Source organism: Pygoscelis adeliae, unplaced genomic scaffold (assembly GCF_000699105.1).
Source record: "Pygoscelis adeliae isolate BGI_AS28 unplaced genomic scaffold, ASM69910v1 Scaffold32, whole genome shotgun sequence".
NCBI lineage: Eukaryota > Metazoa > Chordata > Aves > Sphenisciformes > Spheniscidae > Pygoscelis > Pygoscelis adeliae.
Genome location: NW_008824368.1, coordinates 676,209 through 699,639, shown reverse-complemented (window position 1 = coordinate 699,639; position 23,431 = coordinate 676,209). Strand labels below are relative to the sequence as shown.

The window sequence follows — 23,431 nt, the reverse complement described above, 5'->3', positions numbered from 1 at the left end:
ACCCATTTTGGGACTTCTCTAAGACAAGTTTCTATTTGGTACAACCACTTCACACGTATTGTTCCTTTTGTTTTCTCTTAGAATAAAATACTCCTTCTCAGTGACCTCTCCCACAGTGTGCATTTAAAAAATAAATAGTTGCACAAAGAAGCAGAGTAATAGAAACTTTCACTAATACTAACGGTAATTTTGTCCTGGAGTTTTTTATTTCAACTCTCTTTTGCTTGGACACTCTCCAACTGTGTGGACCTTCACTTATATTATTCCATTTGATTTTAATGTCTTTTAAACTCCCACTGATTCCAAGTGACAATGAATATTGCCTTAAAAATGCTTTGGAGTTGCAAAATGCTCAATTTGAGCGCTCACAAATCAATGTGCCTACACTTACTAGATGTTCAGAGACTGTGGGAAAAAGGCCTTGTCTTAGGCCTTCTACAAGAGCAGCAAGAGTTATGAGTGGTGTGCGGAGTGTCTGCCTCCCAGTGTCTCACTTAGTGAGCTCATCATCATGAGAATGACTCCTACATCCCTGACAAAAGGAACAGCACAGGATATGAGAGAGATGAGGTCAATTTACAGTATTTTTTCATCATTATACAACCAAATATGATCAAGGCTATTCAAGATGAAGAACCAGACCAGGATGCTACCTGTGTTCATTTTCCAGGATCGTTTTTTCCCCCTATAGAAAATAAATTATCCATTAGGAGGAGAAAAAGAATTCAAAATATTCATCCTGCTCATTGTTACATGAGAAATGTGAAAACTGTACTGAAACTGCCTCATATTAAACACACCTAAGAAGCTTATGGAAACAAGATATGATCCTAGCAGACCTCTTTGCTGCTTGTCTTCACAGAAAAATGGTAGAGCGACACTCAAAAAAAGAGGAAAGGCACTTCCTAGGGGGCCCAGATCCATTAATTCTAACAAGTTGGACTCTTTTTCTTGGTTGCACAGAAGCAATGGCAAAGGTATAGAGTACATAACAGCAAGAAAAGCTGAGGCCAGCTCTAAATAAAGATAGACTGAACAACTCACTTTACAAGAGAACTATGATAAATGTCTACAGAAATATGAAGGTCGTCATTTCTGTGATAAGAGCATACCAAGGATTTCATGCTGATGACAGAACTTGTTTAGGGCTTGTAAAAATATTATGCGTGTGTAAACTTAAAAGACTAAAAGACTAAACTGTCTTCTGCACAAATAGAAGGAATCCGGCAATATTCTTTCAAGGTAGTAACATCTGATTTATTTGTATTATTTCACCTCTGATGTGAGTTATTAAGTACCTGATATTGGTGAACTGCCTTAGGAAAGCCTTGGTGAGAAAAAAAAATTCAAACAGAAATTAGAGAGCTATATTCCTGTTGAAAGATCTATTACTCATTTCAGTGCAAGTCAAATGTATTTACCAGAAATCTGCTTAACAAAGAGCAGAGCTTCAGAAGCTTCCTTTCTGACAGCAGGTCTGTGCTTCTGTTATTGTGTTATGCTGAACCTGCTTTTGCTATCAAAAAGATCCTGGCACTCAGGCTGAACCTATATGAAGATAGGTTCCTATTGATTATCCCTCTAGGTCAGAAGTGGAGCAAAAAGAGACAACATCATTTCAGTGCACTCTGCCCACTGTGTATGGAAAAAAGCTTGGTTTTCCAGAGTGGTCTTTTTGGCACTACTTTATGAGAAGACACAATTAAAACAAAACAAACAAAGCAAAGCAAAGCAAAACAAAACATGGTAGACTAAAGGCTTCTAAAATAAGATCAAGAGCTTACCAGGAAGGAATGTGATGATGGAACTGTCAGTATTAGGACGTTCTTCAAAGTCCATCATTACCTGAGCTGAACCTTGCCTTGTATAGCATCTCACAGTGGATGTGTATCGGATATCCCCACTCCTATATATCATGGCAGAAATCTGTCCATCATTTTCATTGCCTACATATACAGATTCTTTAAACTGCATCTTAGGCACTGGGCAGAAAAACATAGAAAGCATGTGTGAAGTATAATTGCAAAAGTTATCATATCTTCCCTCCACTATTTCAAATTTAGTTATGTTACACTGCACCAGATATATAACATAAGCAGTTAGACAGCAAATGACTTAACACATCGTCTGTAGCTGAAATGGGTAGATTCACTGGCTTTGGTGTGATTCAAAAGGACAAGTGCTATTTCTGTACTGCAGTCATCCATCTCCTGCATAGATGTGAAAAGGTAAAAAAAATTATTACTCACAGTCAGACACTGAGTCATTAATGAAGATGGTGGCCTTGCTGGGTTCTCCAAGGGCAGCATTCATGGGCATCCTTAGCACAAGCTCAAACTTCTCAGTTCCTTCTAACACTGGCTGTCCAAGGTCATCCAGAATTACCACATGAAACGTCTGCATATTGACTCCGGGGGAAAAATCCAAATTACGACTGATGCCTACATAATCTACTCCAGCTACCAATGGAAAAGAGATAAAAAATATCAAATTAATAAATAGCATTACATATAATGAAAAATAAAAATATATATCATTAGGTAGTTAATTGTAGGTAAATCTATTTTTTCTTTAAATATAATTTTAAAATTTGCCAAATTCTGCCAGTCACGTAAAGCAAAAATATCTTTTGACCATCTAAGTTGGACTATACAATAAAACAAGTTGATATTAAGCTACTTTTTGCTTAGCGATTCAAATCACAAAATGGGGCTGATTCTGTTCTGTTGTAAACCAACAGTTATTCCACTAAAACTAATAAAGTTTGTTTTAAGTGAGAAATGAAAGTGAGTAAAAAGCCTTGAGAGAGACTCTGGACATGAAGCAAAGTCTTTTGGAAAGACATTTCATATTATTCTGTAACAAAGATGGAAGTTTTGAGACTTATGTAAAAAGGGAAGGAGAAAAGGCCAGTGAGCTGACTGTAATGAAGGGAAAGTAAATGAATCAAATTCTGCTCAGGCCATGTCAGGTGAGGTCTGGCACCTTAATGTTAAAGACAGAGTGATCTGGGTTTGGTTTGCTTTTATGTTTTGTTTTGTTTTAAGCAAAGCAAGCCAATCCATAACAAACCAATGAGAAGAAAGCAAACAAAACAAGATACTGACTAAAACGTGACACTCTATGTCAGAACCAAAGCATTAAAGGTATTTAGGACTTCAGTGAAGGACTGAGTTTTAACGTTCATTTTTTGAGAGAATAAGCAGCAGAGCTGTTGAAACAAAACTTTGGGGGAAACAGTTTCACTGAAATTGAAATAAGGTTTGGAATTCTGTGAATGTGACAAAATTTGGCAAGATTAAAGGCCATCATCAGATGGGCACTTGCCTAGAGTCCCTGCCACTCTACCCCAGAGCTAAGCCTCTAAGGCAGGATGCCAGGACTGGCAGCTCAGCGCAGCAGATCCATTGCTGCACTGTGTAAGACCAAGAATCAGGTTCATGGCTTTACAGGCAGCCAGCCATGTCAGAGCTTTCAGGCTGTGACCAACAGACTAGAGACATCAAGAGCTGTGCCATTCCCAGTTTTGAATCCTAGAGGTCCTGGCACAATGAATTAAGATTCTTGCTGTAAGGAAATATTCCCCCTGCCCCGCCCTGAAATAAAATAAAATAAATATTCAGGATGAGATGAAGACATCAGATCATATAAAGCAAGTTTAGAAATGAAGTAATCATACATTTTTTTCAGACGTCATAATTTTCTTTTCCATGAGAAATATGTTTATCATGTTATGTATGATACATATATATGATGTTTAGATATTCCTGAAATAACAGTAAAGTTTTACACAATTTTGCCTCACTGAAAATTAGTTGAGAAGATAAACTCTACTGTCCAGTTACACTCAGGATAAGCATCTAAGGAAGATAATTTTTATGCTGTCTCTATATGAATGTCTTAGTTTTAAACATTATGGTTTGTGAAAAAAAAAATAGAGTACACTAACACTTGATTCTGCAGACAAAGGTTCTGTCAAAGCATCACTGAACCACACAGCGGTAGCAATCCTCTTGCTGAACAGGACACTAGATAGTAATTTCTCATTGCCTACAGTAAAAATGAGAGGAGCAAATTCTGCATGCTGCCAGTGATTGTAACTCTGTGCCCAGAGTATGCTGTTGAGACAGTAATCAACTGCCTTTGTGGGATAGTGTTTTATATGAGGATTTGAAAGCATTTCTCTTAGTGCTGTACTCCACAGTTCCTCCTACTCCTGGTTTTTTGAGAGAAATTCCATAACTACTTCATTTGTTCGAAGAAGAAAGATCTGCTAAGAGCAAGAGACATAGAAATTTCATCTTACGTAGTTGAATCTGTATCAAGACCAAATGTACCAGCATTTGTTGTTGAGATGTCTTATGAAACTAGAGCAAAACAATAACTTACCCTCTGCAGTTATTGGTTCAGATTTGCGAGACCTCACTGTAACAGAGGCAGCTTTAGACAGATCAGTTCCAGTCCTCCAGACATGTACCTCAATATAGCCAGCACTCTCATCAACATAGTATTCATCATTTCCAAAGTAGAATGCTGGTTCTGGTGAAAGAGGAATAATGTCCATAAATGTTTCTTTACCTTATGTTGAAGGTAACAAGAGAGCGTAAAATCCACGTTAGACAATGGAGAGCACTTCGCTCTTCTCAGTAAAGGAAATAAAGCTTTTTTTTTAAGGTTTAGAATTTTTCTAGGTATTTTTGGCTTATTTTCAAGTATTGGTTTGCCTATTTTGGGACAGCAATTGTTATATCAGCACTGTGCTCTTTTTCTTGCCTCCTACATTTTCAACTTTGTGTGTCAGCAGGTATGAATCTTTGTGCAAAACCAAATGTGTTATCTCATTAAACTTATTTGAGCTGAGTCCTGTGCACAAGCCAGAAAATTCCTTGCATTTTTCACTTTGGTGCAGACAGACAAAGGTGAATATAAATAATGAAACCTTAACTTGAATGTTCTCACAGATTCCTGTTTCTAAAACCAGACTGGAACATGATATATAACTGGAGCTGCTTTTGGAAATGTTTTCCAGCTAACTAAAGGGGCAAATACTTAGTTTTAGTTCCCCTGCATCTAGCATTTAAAACAAAATCAATCTTATTTCATGTAAACTGGAATGTGAATAGTCTTTTATCTTAATATTTAAGGTCCACAGTTTATAAGAAAGAAGAGCAAAAAGCAAAGGAGGTTAAGTGTTATCCCACTTAACAGACATATTGTTTATCCTCATTTTTTCCTCCCTTTTTCAGTTTTTCTACCCACAGCAATTTCACAAAGCAAACAGGCTTAAAAACATAGCCCAGCGTCATCCTGGATGTATATCAGCTCCCCTTTTCTATCCCTTCCATTCCTGTTTCAAACATGTAAGAGTCAGCACACACAGCCAGTGCCTCAGTTTTCCCATCATGCAGCAGAAATCATACCTGCCTTCCCCAACAGTTGAGATGCAATTTGAAGACCTACACAAGTTCTATTTGTATTTCATCACAATTTTCTTACGTTGCCTAGTGAGAATTTATTATAATCATGAGGTTACAATATCAGAAATGTGCTTGAAAATACCATACAGCATATGGCTAACTCCAATTAAGTTGACAAAGACCATAGCAATTAATCAGTGCTCTCTCAGTGGCACTATGAATACTTACCCTTCATCAAGCATAGAAAAAAAGAAAAAATTCAAAGGAAATGACTGGAAAAGTTTATGGTTCTACAGGGCTATGCCTAGCATGCAGAAAAGGTACAACTTACCCAAAGGAGGAGACATAAATCCTTTTTAATGGCAAGTGGAAGTTGGGCCCATCTTTTCCATGATTCAGCCAAATTTTCTTAAGACTGTATGTATGTTGCAAAACCTATGACTTCTATTACAGTGGTTTGGAATTGAAGAACCTGCTTTGGACTACGACTGAGCTCAATAAAGCCAAATATTGCGAAGACATTGTATTTTGAAGGTTTTGGAGAGGCTTGTAGGATAACCAGACAGACAAAATACCTATGCTTTTCTGAAGTACTTGAGGACAACCTGGCTGGCTACACAGTGCATGGCAACAATCTCCTCTGTGGTAGGTTGCGTGTTTATTTTTATAGAAAATTGGACAATGTAAAATAGGAATTTAGTTAAAACTAACCAGAAGTAATATAAAGTAGTTAGTTACTACTAAGCCAAAACTTCTTCTGAGAAGGCAGCAGTTAATAAGTATTTTGGAGTTGCATTCAAGAGTTAAATTGGAAGTTTTGAAGAAAAGAATTTTCTCTTCTGCTTTCAAGATTTTTCCTGTATTTCACAACTGACAAAATAAATTATTAAAAAACAAGCAAACAAACAAACCCCCTTAATACTCCACATCAGTGAAACAAATGCCTCTCTACTTATCTGCTAAAACTAAAATCATGGGTTGTAACAAACTGATGGAACTGAACGTATTTACTGAAAAATAGTGCAGATTCATAGACCTGCTTGAGCATTATCAAGGTCATCAGCCTTTGCAGGATGAAAGACAAACTTGGAAAATGTCTAGCTTTGGTAGATGAAAAGGCTTTCAGTTCCAACTTAAATTTTTTTATTCAACATTTTGTGTATTTAAATGTGTGCTTGTTTGTGTGCAGACAGACACACATCAATCTTACATTATTTGCCTATAGGGACTGGGTTGTCAGCAGTTGCATTTATATTTGGGACTGTGAAGCTCTTACCTGAAACATCTTTAATAGGTGAATAGGATACACTCTCTGGACCTTTTTGTATAACTACTATTAACTTTGATGAGAGTTCTACTTACAGGGACACTGCAGAACTGGATATTAGATCTGCAAAGAAATGTGCCATTTGAGACATACAATGATCTTCTAAAATTTTCAAGACGGACAAAGACTCATCCAGCCTCTAGAGGTTAAAAATACAGAATGCCCACTAAGACCAAATGTTTATGAATGTGCCAACAGTTAGATAAAGGCAGTTAAAATATTATGAAATCTAATACATGTCATTTCTTAAAGAGGTATTCTTAAAGTTTAGCACACTTTCCCAAGTCTAATCTCATTCTTATAAATGGGTTCTCTCTATATTGATGTCCCAGTAGTTCCAGAATTAGATCTGGACTTGGCTGCACCTCATTTTAAGCACTTAAGTGAGAGGTACTCACATTTACAGCCTGCTTGCTCTCAGTTTGCGAGGACAAAGATAGGCCATTCCAGGAGGTTTCCCAGCATAATGAGCATACAGAAGGAGAGGTGGAATGGCTCACTCACTGCAGCGAGAAAAATCTGAGGAGATCTGGAAGCATTCTCTTCTACCCACTGACTACACAGGGAACTTAGATGATCTGCCTTAAACTACATGGAAGATATAAAAGAAAATGTTGTTTGTTTCTTGTAGTGTTGTCCTAATGCTTGCCTGCTGCTGAAGAAGAATCCTCACACGCACTGTTTGTTCCTGTAGTCACAGCCAAACGTAAAAATGCCTAAACACTCAGTTAGCTTGCCTTGTATTCCAGAGCGAGTTTTTCACACTTCTTGAGGCATGTATCTTCAATGAAAGACACATTCTGCATGGTTACCCATCCTAGGAAACAAATCCTTACACATGTTTTGTAAGTTCATTTCCTGTAAGCTGTGTTAGTAGCTCCCCAGGGGAAGTAGCAAAGCCAAGCTGCTAACAGGGAAAGCATTGTCTTCCTCAGGTCATGTCTGGAAAACACTCTGCTCAATGACTGCGGGCTCACTTACAGCAGATCTTTAATCTCTCTTCACTCTGAAGAGAGACCACTGCAAATTTAATGGTTCCTCTTACAGAAATAAGAGGAAGGTTTTTTAGAGGTTTTTTGTTCAGACCCACAGATTTCACTGGCACAAAGTTACAATAATCAGAGGAGAAAGGTTAGGAGCTTTAGTCCCAGGTTTCTTGGCACAGAAATGAAATCTTTGTCTTGCCTTTGTACTTACACAGTCAGAAGCGTATATCAACTACAGCACTAGTCAGTCATCAAGCAGGAAAACAAACACACTTATGCTGTTAGAAATAGGTCTATCTTTGAACATATATCAGAAAATCAATGCGATAGCATGAAAATATTTATTTCCAAGGAGACTTTTGTTTTTAAAATTATATCCTTACAATCTGCTTTAGAGGGACATGGCAAAAGAATAGGTTGGCTGTAAGATAGGCAAGGTGCCACAATCAGTTGCCAGTGCAAATAATACGTAAGGCAGGATAGTTAGGACAAACACAGAAGAACAGACTCTTCTGTGCTGACACCTTGATAAACCTTAACACTAAAGTGATTTTCAGTGACATATGCTTCCAGTGAGAGATACAGATATATATATATGTACATATTCTCAGGAGAAGAGAAATAATGCCACTCAGTTCTGGAGCAGGTACCTATTGTGCAAATGCCAATAGCTTTTTATTTGATGTGGTCAAAACAGATTACTTTTCAAATTCGTATGTTGTAATCTTAACAGCTTTCATCTTCTTAGCACTGTTGTCATAACTTTTGCAATCAAAAAGTAAGAGTGCCATAATAAATATGCCACTCTGACATATTTAGATATTGGAACCAGGAGAATCAGTCATTACAACTGAACTCATGGTTGATCTTTTCTAGTGGTGTTAAACCATTTATTCCTAAAAGCCTTTGCCTTTCTTCTTCCCATGCACAGTACAAATAAGGCTATGACGTGAACATTATGAGTTGCCAGAGCTAGCAGAAATCTGTTGTGGTAATGCAGAAGGTGCAAAACAGTGCTTTGTAAGCCTACTAGCCTGTTCTGTTACAGTCCAGACATGTTAGTGCAATGCTAAGTCCAAAGTAATGAGCCCTGACGGTTGACACAGCTAATGAGCTTGGACATAATGACAGACAAACATGACCAGATTTCCTCTGGACCTGAATCTGGCTCATACAGACAACGTATACATCCCTACACAATGCTTACTTGCATTTCAGTATCACAGCTAGCATTAAATGACTGAGCTGCTGAGTCTGTAACACAAGAGATTCCACCCTTCCGAACGTGAAGTGGGTGAGTTGTAGATAGACCAGTTAAGAACAAGAGTTCCATTAAATTTGAGAAGGAATGGGCATTTACTGTCTAATAGCAGTAAAGGTCAACTTCTGTAATCTCTCTCATATATGCAAGTTAATGGGAGCAAAAGAAAAGCTCAGAAAAACTGTCTATTACAAAAAGTTTATATTATATTATGAAAGCGGACTTTAACATCTGAAACTAGGTAGCACCATTCTACAGCTATTTACACATACTTGAAGCTATGCAAGCAACTGAGCTTGCATTTAGCACAATGAATTTAATTTGCCAAGTCATTTATTTTTGCTGAATGCTGTAGAAGCAGGGGTCAAGATTACAGTCAGAGCTCAGTTCTGGAGCAGGTACCTATTGTGCAAATGCCAATAGCTTTTTATTTGATGTGGTCAAAACAGATTACTTTTCAAATTCGTATGTTGTAATCTTAACAGCTTTCATCTTCTTAGCACTGTTGTCATAACTTTTGCAATCAAAAAGTAAATTCACCTCAGAATCAAAATTACTAGTCGCAGCCAAATTGCCACACACATTATCTCAAGTAAATAATGTCTGCATTTCCATTTGCCTCAACAGCCCATTTCTGTCTAGCAACTTACAATGATTTTTTAAAGGATACCACAAACATTATAACAGGTAAAAGGACAGACTCAAATTAATGCAACCTTTACCAAACTCAGTTCTATTTTGTAAGAAAAACACATTTTTTTTTAAGCTACAAAGGCAATGCCACACATTGACTCGACTGGTTCATCACTGAATTACTCTCATTTTACGCAACTTAACCCCATAATTTCAGTAGAGTAACACAGTGTGAATCAAGATCAATAACTGCTATGAACAACATTATATATGAATCACTTTTAATTAATTTATGATATATACTAATTCAGTATAGACCTTTACATTTTAACTCACCCTTTATGTTAAAGTGCATCCATGCTTCAATTTCTCTACACACAGTACCATCACAAGCAGCACCTGCCTAGCAGGCCTGGAATCCACACCTAACCTCTCTGCTATGTGAATAAGTAAAACTCAAATGTGAGCAAAGTAGCACAGTAAAGGAAGTAGACTACAGCCCTAGCTGCAAGACTGAGGAGGGCAGTAAGATGGCTACAGTGATACTCCGTCTCTGGTCACCTACTCTTTCCTTCTTGTCAGTCCCATCCCTGCTGCAAGGACAGCCTGCAGCGTACTTTGCAGCCTGAAGAACTGAGCTAATTCTGATTTTGCTTAATGTCAGGTTGCAATTCATAATGGTTCAGTATTACTAGATGAACTACAGAGTATGCCTGAACCATGGAGAGTAAAGACATCTGAGTGCATTGAGCCATGCTGTAGCTCAATTTGTTCAAGATGTGTGCCTTTAAACTGAAGATGAATTTTTCAACAATTAGTTAACTATTACAGACAAGATGGTAATGAACAGTCTTAAGTTGTCTCCCAGCCATAACTGGCATTTCAGGAGAAAGGCTAATGTGTAAGTTCGACTATTACAAGTGATCTTCACTTGGAAGCAATTCATTTACCTTTGTTGGTTTGCTGAGAAACGTTACCTTTCCAAAATACCAAATTCATATATATGTGAACTAACATATACGTGAAAATATTTATCAGTAGAAGTAGTACTGTTATGATCCTTGCATGCACCCTCAGGATATAACCTACAGACCTTGATATCACTGGAACTATCACAGGTGTCAGAGGAGCTTTTCCTATGTTCAGAGTCTGAGGACAGGGCCAAAAGACTTTTCCTGCTACAAGTACATCAAGCTCCAATCATTTGCCCAAACTATTCCATAATCCAGATAATTGCCTCATTTACCAATGTAAATAAAAATATAAAGACTAATAGCTGAAGAAACAAACCCTTTGGAATTTGGGGACACACCCAAACGTGATGGTGTTGCCTGCAGCAACCATCTGACTTTCACATACCTTTTTCCTACTGGGTAGACCTCCCACAGAGCATGAAACCAACTCAGAATCTTCTACATGTTCTATTTTTAAAAAGAATGAGATTATTCTTATGTAAGAGGCCCAGGAAATGGCATCAGTAACAAATTCTCAACAAACCGATGAAACAGAGGCAGGCAGATAAATGGGAAGGCTTGGCAGTAGTATTTAAATATACCACACACAAAGTACCTCACAAGGAGGCCAAGCATGAAGGAGCTCACAGTCAGTGATTCAGACATGAGATAACAAATGAGGACTCCTACAAACAGAAATGGTAGGAGAAGCTGAGCAGCATTTTAGAAATCAGGCTACATAAAGACATAGCATGTAGCCATTTCTAAATATGTTTTTCACATTTTAATTGAGTAATTAGTTTACTACTGGGCCTTGCAGAAAAATCAGTCTGTAGAAACGGCCTGTGTAATAAGTATATTTGCAAAAACAGAGGTTTTCTGAGAAGAATATTTTCAATTTTTCTCTTCCAAAGTGTGTTTCTCACACCTACACTCTCATAGCAAGAAACATAACCACAAAATCACAATAGCTCATTCTATGAATGTTTTATTTATAATACCTTGTAACACCATCCACTTAAATCATGACTCTGATCTCTAAGATTTTAAAGCCCAAAGTCATAGTGATGACAATTATGTTTTCTCCTCAGCTGAGATTTCCACTGGTTGGCAAGTAGTCCTACTAAGGCTTTTGAATGATGAACAGGCATTTTGTTGTTTAGTGATGAGAGCTGATAGGAAGATGGCGAGGAAATTGTGGAGACTCAATAGCAAAGACAGAAATCCTGGACCTTCATAAAAGTAAAAGCATGCTGAAAATGGGTGAGGTCCTTATGCAATGAAAGCCATTAGACTTTGAGAAAAAGGATATAACAATATTCTAAAGGTCAAAATAAATTCAAATTGTGCACTTTCTGAGATTAATTTTTCATGGAATCACAGAATGGTTTGGGCTTGAAGGGACCTTTAAAGACCATCTAGTTCCAACCCCCCAGGCATGGTCAGGGACACCCTCCACTAGACCAGGTTTCTCAAAGCCCCATCCAACCTGGCCTTGAACACAAGCAATGATGGAGCATCCACAACTTCTCTGGGCAACCCATTCCAGTGTCTCACCACCCTCATCCTAAAAAATTTCTTCCTTATGTCTAATCTAAATCTACCCTCTTTCAGTTTAAAACCATTGCCCCTTGTCCTGCCACTACAGGCCCTGGTGAAAAGTCTCTCTCCATCTTTCTTATAAGCCCCCTTTATGTATTGAAAGGCTGCAATAAGGTCTCCCCAGAGCCTTCTCTTCTCCGGGCTGAATAACCCCAAGTCTCTCAGCCTTTCTTCATAGGAGAGGTGTTCCAGCCCTCTGACCATTTTTGTGGCCTTCCTCTGGACCCACTCTAACAGATGCATGTCTTTCTTGTGCTGAGGACCCCAGAGCTGAAAGCAGTACTACAGGTGGGGTGTCAGAAGAGCGGAGAAGAGGGGGAGAATCCCATCCCTCGACTTGTTGGCCATGCTTCTTTTTATTCAGCCCAGGATATGGTTGGCTTTCTGGGCTGTGAAGCGCACATTGCCGGCTCGCGTCCAGCATTTCCTCAACCAGTACCCCCAAGTCCTTCTGTGCAGGGGGGGGGGATACCATTTATCCCCCAGTCTGTACTGATACTGAGGATTGCCCCAACTCAGGTGTAGGACCTTGCACTTAGCCCTGTTGAACTTCATGAGGTTCGCATGGGCCCACTCCTTGAGCCTGACAAGGTCCCTCTGGATGGCATTCCTTCCCTCAAGCCTATCAACTGTACCACTCAGCTTGGTGTCATCTGGAAACTTGCTGAGGGTGCACTAAATGCCACTACGTCATTGATGAAGATATTAAATAGCATTGGTCCCAGTACGGACCCTTGAAGAACACCACTCAGTGGTTTCTGTTTGGACATTGAAACACTCACTGTAACTATTTGGATGCGGCCATCCAGCTAATTTCTTATCCATCTAATGGTCCATCCATCAAACCCATATCTCTCCAATTTAGAGGTAAGAATGTTGGGGGGGACTGTATCAAAGGCCTTGAAGAAGTCTAGGTAGATGACATCTGTAGCACTTCCTTTGTCCACTGATGCAGTCACTCCATCATAGAAGGCCACTAGATTAGCGAGGCACTATTTGCCCTTGGTGAAGCCATGTTGGCTGTCTCTAATCACTTCCCTGTCTTCTGTATGTTTCTACATATCTTCCAGAAGGATTTGTTCCATGATCTTACCAGGCACAGAGGTGAGGCTGTTAAATTCATTTTAACCAAATGGATTACAAATCTGAATCTTATCAAAGCAGCAAATGTGCTTGGTTTCATTGAAGAATGAATGAAGAAGGGAGGCACTATTATTATAACTATCATTACTACAAACGGTGCATAGAAGAGGAATAGCATAACCAAGAAATGTAAAATTCTTTGGTTTACAGGTGGCTGTTGGTATTTGTATATAATTTCTGGCACAGCTTGTACCACATTTTTTAAAGAAAATTATGATTCTCTCCATTCTTGTGGATAGTTATTAAATCTGTTCTTCTGCCTATATGTATACACAGATTTTTCTGGATTGGTGACATCTTGACCATGTCACAAGAGAGGCTAAGAAAGACACTGCCCCAATTCTGACTTTAGATTTTTGCACTTCTACTATTCAGTCGCAGTGCTAGTTATGTTGAATTTGCTTAACTGGCAGAAACAATTTCTTACAGGCTTTTCTGCCCATGTACAATGAGAACACATTTAGCCCACTGAGGTCTGAGAAGAAAAATATGCAAGATATCTTCCACACTCCCTTTACAGGACCTAATGTTGAGGATGGGACTCGGCAGAGAAGACAGAACAGAAGTGAAAACAGAGCAACAGCCAGACTTATCAGACCACAAAAGCAGAGCTCTAATGATAGAAAATATGCTCTGCTGTATGTTAAAAGTTCTTGTATTCTCTCTTTTGGACTTCTGACCCCATTCGTGTGGCAGGGAAGAGAAAAGAGTTGCCTGACAGATGGTAATGTGAGATAACTGAGTTAATCCTTTGAGGATTTACACATTCAAAGGGAGAATCAATGTCATTAAAGCCCAATGGGGTACACTGGTTACTCTGTTGTTCGGTATCTTTTGGGTCTTCAGAGACTGATGAGCAAAATGGCAAAGTCTCAGTCTGAGGAACTTCAGAGGAAGCAAGATGATCTGAAGAAACTTTAGAAAAACTGAATGCATCAAGATGTCTTACACAACTTAAATCTTAAACACACAAAGCACTCACTAGGTCACTAAATTCACTCCCTACAATCGCAAGCAACCAAGAACAAATGATTAATTTAGACTGGTTTGCTAGGCATTCATTACATTTTCAAACAGTCTATAATAAATATAAGATCTGCAGTACAAAGACTAAAGCCATAAAAAATACAACATGCTACAGGAAGACAGGAGAGAGAAAGATGTTCAATGTACTCTTGAGTGAACCGTCATAAAACAATGATCAATAGGTCAGTACAACATCAGTACACGTAAGAACACCATTTCCCTTAACTCATTCTAGATTTAACAAAGTATCAATTTTCTACAGTTCATGTAATTTCGTACCTTCTGCTTATCAATGATTTTAGTGCTTTGAGTACAGACCTCAAAAGCTGTTTTTTATATTTCAACACTTTCCTAGAAATACTACTATAATTCACACTGAAATGTAATACTGCATATGTAAGCTAACCATTTAAGAACCTGCAGTAGTGAAGGCTTGGAGATATGCTACTCCACCAGCTGAGTCCTCTATCGTAAAGGAGCCGTCTGAAATAGATGTGACAAAGTACTGTCTGGAGGTCATGCCCTGTCCTTCTTACCTATCAAAGGGTCCTAGATCATAAGGTTGGACTATATACCTAGTTATTAAGCAGCTAAGTGAAGATGAGATTAATCCAACATCAGTAGTTCATATATATATAATGTGTGAGTGTGTACCTGCAGACACACACATATAATAAACTGTCAGCAACAGATAATGCTAGAAAAGCAAATCATGAATGTGCCTGGTTGCCTCTACAGAATGTCCTACTGTAAGATATGACATTAATTTATTTCTGTGATAGACAGCAAACAGGACCTTTCCAAAATCTTTAAGGCTATCATCATAAATTGAACATTTTTCACTCTGTTGAACTGATGATAATAAGAAACTATAAGTAAAGAAAACTGGGAGTATAACATGTGTCATAAATTGGCTGTCTTCCACTTTTTCCCTTGACTAGTTGCCAGTCTGGCTACCTGCCACAGACTGGGGAAAGGGGAGGGGTCACATCGAGATTTTACCTAATGAGAGGACAAAAGAAGTTAAAAGCTGCACAGAAGTGCCAGAGGCATCAGACCCACAGGCACTGTAAAAATAAAAAAGGGAGAAAGTAGTCAAAGATGGATGTACAGAGTAAAAAAGAACAAATAGTTGTTATTTTAGTCATCTCCAGAGAATGGTGAAGGATACTCGACCAAATCATGATTCCAGTCTGCAATATAACACTGCGCATGCTCTGCCTATAGTGTTCAGGTTGAAACGAAAATTGGACAAATAGACTAGCAGATATTAACTACCAAGATCAACCAACCACCCATTCAGTTTAAGGTTATGGCACACCTACTGTTGAAAAGAAAAAGACACATTTGATTGCCTGCCTTGGAGGCCAGTGGAAATAAGGAGATTCCAGATAGCCTTGTGAGATAAGGATGTCCCTCTGACAAACTATGTTACTAATAGAATATTTAATTATCATCAGCTGGAAATTTGGCTCAGAACACACACAGAAAGTTAGCTGATACCGTATGCCTACAAAGCATATATTTATAATGTAGCATTGCAGTGCTGACTTTCTGTCTCTTTCAGGCTACTGATAGTAAGCATCCATATGGATTTTACTACTCCAAGCCAGTTGGACAAGTGCTAGTGGCTACTGATTTCCAGAACATGGTCTAAGGTTTTCCAAAGTTTAATTAACTGTAGTGGGAGTGACAGCAAGTGTTTTAAAGAAATCTCCAGAAGACTAAAGAATTAATCTGTTCTGTTTGACTGTTAACATTGGCTTTCTGCATTATCATACCATGATCATACCATCATCCAGTTTACTCAGCTGTAAAATATTCCCAGATAGTGTTATGCACTATCATGTGGATGATACGAATGATCGATTCTGTTGAGTAGGTATAAAGAAAATGGTAAGCAAACCTCCGACATAAACCTGAGTCCTTTGCTTTCCCAGCCTTGATACAGAAATGTCAAGAAGTCTGAATGGCTGCTTGCCCATCTAATGTGAATGAAGTGGAACAAATGTATTTAATGTACTTCCTGCTGTGAACAGCATGAGGCTTCAACAATTCCACTAAGGCAAGATGACTATTTGTCAGCCTGGCTGTAAGGCTGTGTGCTCTCATGGCAACACTAAATACAGTAGCATGAAATTGAAATCACATGTGAAGACAGCCACTGACAAAAAACCTGAAGCAAACAAATAATTGTAAGCATTCTCCTCTTAGCTGCAAACTTCCAGCTCTGCATTCATCACACCTCTTCTCTTCTGGTTTCCAAATGTGATTACAAACCAAGAGTTTAAAATTTGCCCACAACACAAACAGAGTAAGTAAAAAAGAGTCCAAATCAGCAATCAAAACATTCGACTATGAGAGAGCAAAGCTTTGACTGCAAGCCTTGTTGCAAGGACTAAAGCATTTTGTTGCACACAACACAGCAACGATGTTAGTGTTGGAACCAAATTACAGGCCTCTCATTCCCAGATGAATACTAACAAAAGAGTTTGATCTCATTTTTTCTCTATATATGTGATATGATTTCAGAGTCACAGCTTCAGTTGGAAAAACAGAGAGGACTTCTAGGCTGATCTTGCTTAGTTGCTAAGTGCCTGGGGATTAAGGCATTTTCATGGAAAACTGCGGTCTGAGTGTTTTCAGGATCTGAGACTAAACTCCAGGACTCCTCTCTCCAAGGGGAATGAAAAGTGCACTGCAACCTTATCTTCCTTTTCCTAGATGCACAGTATTGATCTATTATGTAAAGTGCCTCCTCTGAATGAGCTTTATGCTGAACTCTGTGCTCTCCATGCAGGATAGGTATGTCCTGAGACAATAAACCGACCTCAAATTCTTCAGGGATTTCTGTTCATCCCCCAAATCCTTGAGATGCATGAAGACAAGTAGTTCAGCCCATCAATTTTGGCTAGATTTAGTAACACAAGTTCACATTTGTATAGAAAATGGTTGAGGTTTTTTGTTTGTTTTTGGATTTTGTCTTGAACATCTAAATACCTATTGAAACACTTCAGCATTCATTTCTTTAGATTTCAACTAGATTTTTTTAGATTTTTCTTTAGAAATCGTAAGTATTTTATGAAGCAGGAATAGCTATGTATCTCTTTGTTGTTTAATAGCATTTTATAGTAGGAGCTGTTTTAACACAAAATTAGAAAAAAATTCCTTCCTTCATGCCCGGTAGTGCTTATGACTTTGGGTTGAATGGCATATTGGTGATTGATTTCAACAGTTTAGATACTTCTTTATGATGTGATGGTTCCTGGGAGTACATGTCTCTTTTCATTAACTATAGAAGGATCCTGGCATAGCCTGCTTGAATGAGATGTCTAAATGTATAGATGGTTAATGTCAAGTGAGATTACTGCTACCCTAAAAGTGGACGATTTGCATAGGTCTTTCCCCTGAATGCTTTTCTTCCAGTGGTTCATGGTTAGTAGCTATCACCTCTGACTCAAACAGATCCATGTGTTTATTTTTTAGTGCTTAAACTGTAGTGACACATGTTAACTTTGAGTCCAAGATCTCCATGCACAACTTACTTTGCTGTGTATTTTATTAACTTAATCCTTTTCTTCTTTCCTATCTGCCTCCAACTTCAGGACCTATCAGGAAAAGTCCCTTCCAAATTAAGAAATGTCCCAGCAGCGGCACCAATTTTAAAATCAGCTTTCACAATATATAAACATACCTGTGCGTGTTCTACATACTATGTTTTTTTTTCAGATTTTGCTTTGGCAGCACAGCACAACTGTATAATCCCCAATTAAAGCATTCAGTTGCCAGGAATTTCTTGAATATACTCTGGTTCACTAGAAAGTTGAGCACACCTCTTTTACTTTTTGTTTATTGTCATGACTGCATAGCAACTCAGCTATTTTAGTTAGACCCTAAGGGCCTTCTCTAGAAATAAAAGAAGAAGAAAAGACTTCGATGATAGGTACTGAAGGTGAATGTTTCATAATTAACTTGCATTGAATGCCAGAGGAGATAAGGTAATGTTGCTAGTGCCGACTTGACTTCCATAGGAAAGATCTCATGTAGTATTACTAAACTTTGACCTTTGCTGTTTCTATCTTTTGACCTGAAGAAGTCAATGCGTAATGTTAATCCAGTCACAGTACCTGGAGAAATCACAACTTAATGACATGCTCTGACATTCGTCCAAAAAAAATTGTTAAGTGAAGATGAACTTAAACAAACAATGAGAAAAATATATCAGTAGATGTGAAGTAAAGAGCCTAAAGTGGACTACAGAATTTAGTATGATAACATTACTATAGCTTATAGGGTATTATATATGTGCTAAAGCTTTTATCCATCTCTATCTTAGGCATTTTCTGAATTAAATTTTATTGTTAAAAGCTAAAGAAAATGCTTTTTACTTCACATAGCATACTGTTTTAACTTATTAAAATTAATTTTGTGCACTGCAAACAATAATAACCAATGCTGCTTAAAATTCCCTACTTATTTATGCAGAATTTATTTCAATTGTGACTACCAGGGTGTTAAATTGCTCATACGTTACATAAATATATGTGTATAAACACAATCTGAAATAAGCGTATATTTATATATTTATATGTGTGTGTGAATAAATAAATAACTATGTAAGGTATAACTTATAATTTATCTACTCTGTAGCCTGTACTCTGCTTTTTATAGAACAGGCAGCACAACAGATCTCAGATGAAACAAATCATATAGACTTTTCTGTTACCATGCATTATGTTTTTGTGCAAACTAAAAGCATGGGGTAGAAAACTTTACTGGCAAGTGAATTGGCACTGAGGTTCCCACTGAAGTTAGATGCTCTAATTTCAGCTCATCTCTGTTTTAAATAATCTCTTGGAGAAACATTCTCCCCATCCCAAATTTTCCATATACATTTTAAGCAGTCAGAACACCTTCAAAAGCTGGGTAATCAGCTTCTTCGTGGATATATTTTTTTATAGCTACTCTCCCAATATTTTATGCTCTGCTATCTACAAACTGTAAAGTTCACGAATTCATCAAAATTATTCAAAAAATCAGATTGTTGTAAAAATCCTACACAAACAAACCTGTATTTGCTATCATAGCAAAGTCAGATAAACATATTTCTATTTCAGCTTGCATTTGATATACGATCTGTTACTTTACAAGTAGTATTATTTCAAACTGCTGTATGCATGAATGTTATATAATTACCCAAATGCTCCACAGAGAAAACAGTCACCTCTGTCACAGGATTACACGTGAGAAATTTCAGGCAGACTGAGTAATTATGATGCAATTAGATGCGTGTCAACTTCCTGCCTTTAAGAGCTGCCTTTTATATCCTTAACTAGGGAGAAATCTCTGTGCTGATAACAACCGTCTGTCTTGGCATCAGACTTTCAAAGAGTACTGTACTATGTAATTCCTCACATTAGTGTCTAGGAAATATGACAGTGTCACAATAGATGGTTTATGGTCACATAGAGAGGACTAAAGTAGCTTTTCAGTATTCCTTTCACAGAATTTACAGCTGAGATGTCAGCCTCCAATCTCCATGCATAAATGAGGGCAATTGTACCAGGAAAACTTTTTGCTACCACTCCTAGAAAGAGAGTTGCCACACCAATGCTAGGGACACTGAGGGAGAAGCTTGAGGCTGCAATAATATTTACATGTATTTTCGAAACAGTTGGTGATAACAGTGTGCTGATTCTACTCTTCCTTAGTCACAGACCTCTCTCTAATCACCACCAGAAATGTCCCTTTCAATGCAATATATCAAAGCTATTGACCACTTGAGCAAAGGACATCATTCTGTCAGCACTTCCTTACTGAGGCGATTTCTAAAGCGACATTACTGTCTTTTGATTATTTGCTTTATTAAAAAGACAAAGGAAGCATACATGGACACTTCTAGACAGAAATTTAAATGCAGCATCAAATCAGAAGGAATACAGCTTGCCTCTTAGCAGCAGCTAGATGGCTTCTGGTCCATCAGGGCCTCTAATATGGCCCTTTGGAGCATAATACAATGGGGCTGAAGGCTTTGCGGACGCAACCTCAGAATCACACATACAAGGGTGCCCACGCAGGGTGACATTTTGGATTACACCTGTTACTGTGATAGAATGGAAAGGTGCATCTCTTCACTCCCAATCACTGCTCATGTGTCTCAAACCATAAAATATCAATACTAAATACTTTAAAAACCTCACATAGCTTTCTAATAGTATTTTCAAATCTCAAGATGGAAGCAGCATGTGTTTTAACCACCGGGAAGAAGTGCATACATGCTGATTGATTTGAATGTGATGCTATTTGTAGTTTCTGTCCTGAACTGGAAATACTACTTTATTACAGGATGTCTTACCATCATCCTTGTCAGGTACAATGGTAATTCGAGTGCTTGGGAATTCTGCACCAATTCTTCCACCCATCGGCATGCTCAGCAAAACATCAAAGGTCTCAGCCTCCTCATACAAGGAATCATCTATGATGACGATCCGACACATTTTTTCTCGTTCATCTTTGTCAAAACGTAGAATGCTGTTGTGATCCTCAGGCCTGGATATGTAGTCAGAGTAAGAAAGTACAGAGGTTGGGGCAGTGCCAGATGCTGTTCCTGTGGCATAAAAGAAAAACAGTCACTACACATACCATGGTTATAATGATCCCCTCACAGAGGCTGAATTTTATTTTCGTTATCTTTTTATTTCTGTTTACTTTTAGGTGATAAGATGGGCTGAAACCTCTGACCAGGCTACATTTCTGAGGTCCCTTGACAAACTACTTCCGTATATGATGCAATGCAAGCACATGGCTCCTCAAATTAATTTGCAGTTTTTCAGTCAGAAGGAATATTGTAGTCTATCATAAGAGACAGACTGACAAAGGAGACCCTGTGAGGATTACCAGTTAACTCCCTTAGTATATTTTACCCACTGAAGATATCGATGGACCAGAAATTAACTATAACAGATAGAATTTGATGAAAACAAATTATTTTGATTCCAGATCACCTCACTAAAAATGTTGCTTCATCTCTCCAGATGAAAAATAATAATAAAAGCACAGGTGTAGAGACTTCATACTCCGTGTGGATATAATTCATAGGAGATTGAAAGATAGAGGAAGGAGAAGCAGGGCAATTAAGCAATATTATTTCATACCAATTTTTTCAACATACAAAAAAGTAAAGGATATCTTGGGCAATCACTGCAGTGCTTTCAGTTCTCATCAGTTTCAGATATACGGGGCTGCATATAAAAATCTTGCAAAAAGATAAAGAACACAGATCGTCTTCACCTAACAAATGGCAGAAGTTTGGAACATGGTAATTTTTCAGTTGTATTCAATAATACTCTAAGACAGATTGCAAAGATGAATACATTTCCAGTTGAGACCGAAGATATTTACATGAAAAAGTAACAGAGTTACAAACAATTTTGTTATGTAATAGATGGAACAATTCTTTTTGCTTTTCTGTCTCTTTTCCGCTTTTGCCTCTTTTTTTTCCATAGTAGATTCTGTTACCTTGTTGTGTGTAGCAGATAATCATCAGTTCCTGGCTCACATCTCCACTTCTTCTGACTGGAATAAATAATTCACCAACATCTTCTTCAATAGTATAGGTGGACTGAGGAATAAAGACAGTTGATTCTGCAAAGAACAGACATATTTGTTTATGTAGATTTATGGCCTCATAAAGTCACCTGTAAAATAGCTAGGAGGATTTTAACATATTCTAAAGTGCAACAAATAACTCGTATGTATCAGCAATGGCACTACATTTTAAGAAAAACTTGGAGGGTGAGAGAAGTAGAGTTTCTTAGTCTTTCAGAAATGGAAAAGAAGATCAGATCATTAGGTCTGAATTCACAAGTCCTTACTAAGTAGTCCCTAATGTGACTAATTTACTTATCTAGGGTTAATGGTGCAAGACAGTGTTTGGGGAATTTGTCCACAAGGTCTATATTTTTACTATTTCCATGGTAATTCATTATTAACTCAAGCACAGAAGTATCAATAGCATAGCTCACACACAGGCAGTGGGTCTGCAAGGCCATTCTTTAACTTACTGCATCAAGATAACCATGAAAATCATTTGGCATTGAGGATGCAAGACTGAGATCTTGCTATCTGACTTGGACGCTTGATTTGAGTTGGCTACATGTCTACACTCCTGTTTTACTCAAAGGAGACCTAGCCAATAGAGTCACTGAAGTCTGGAGAGCAATCTCACCCTAAAATGTGTCGAACCAAAGAATGTCAGCTCTGTTTTTCAGGGAAAAAACCACTAAAATTCATTTTAAACTCCTTCATTACTTTATACTCATCTAAACAGATTGTTGAGTTTTATGCTGTTAGTGGGATTCAGGATAAATTTTGTTCTTGTTCTCTCAAAAACTCGAGAACAAAAGGTGGTTATGCATATAATTATAAAGCACCTTTACAGTTTCATTAATATGACTGCAACCCAAACAGAATATAATTCTGTATAATATCAAATCAAGTGGTATCAGCTGACTGCACAAAGCAAATCTTTTCATTATTTCAGAGTACTTTGGCAAACAATGTTCTGAAAATTGTCATGTGACTTCTTTGAAAACATGTTCCAGGTTTTATTTCTCCAACTGGAAAATACTACTAGCATGACTTAAGGTCAAAAGTCTGCCTTAAAAATGCTGTAATACAGGTTTGATAACATCTAGACACTTTTACTATTCCAGCAAGTCAAAAATTCAATGTGAAGAACACCAAAACCCTACCCTTTTGTTTTAAAGTAGAACAAAATGTAACACTAAAAAACTCCAATTTGTTCCTTTTATTTCTCCCTTCAGAATTAAGTTGACAAAACAAAAAACTCTATCCTTCAAAAAAAAATGCAGGAATCTAATTTGTTGTGTTTCCTGTCTCTCTCATAATTATCCAACTAGGAGCAAAATGACACTATAGAAGTTTAACAGACCTTATGAACAACGTAAAAGCTCAGAGGAGAATGATCTACATATCTCAGCTAGTATAAGGAAACATCCTTATGCAATCTCTTTTTGGAATAAAACATTAACTAATGTCCCATACACCAAGGGCCTGGTGCA

At 37.7% G+C, this 23,431-nt stretch overlaps 1 protein-coding gene across 1 annotated transcript in view; it reads right to left on the bottom strand.

The window, feature by feature from the left end:
• FREM2 (FRAS1 related extracellular matrix protein 2) overlaps positions 1–23,431 on the bottom strand; it is a gene marked incomplete at its 5' end in the record, with an annotated part of 138,254 nt that overhangs the window by 35,631 nt on the left and 79,192 nt on the right. The window contains 5 exons of the mRNA XM_009319965.1: positions 1,785–1,982; positions 2,250–2,459; positions 4,390–4,539; positions 20,704–20,955; positions 21,867–21,992. Coding sequence (XP_009318240.1) covers positions 1,785–1,982; positions 2,250–2,459; positions 4,390–4,539; positions 20,704–20,955; positions 21,867–21,992 — 936 coding nt within the window. The remainder of the gene's footprint in view (positions 1–1,784; positions 1,983–2,249; positions 2,460–4,389; positions 4,540–20,703; positions 20,956–21,866; positions 21,993–23,431) is intronic.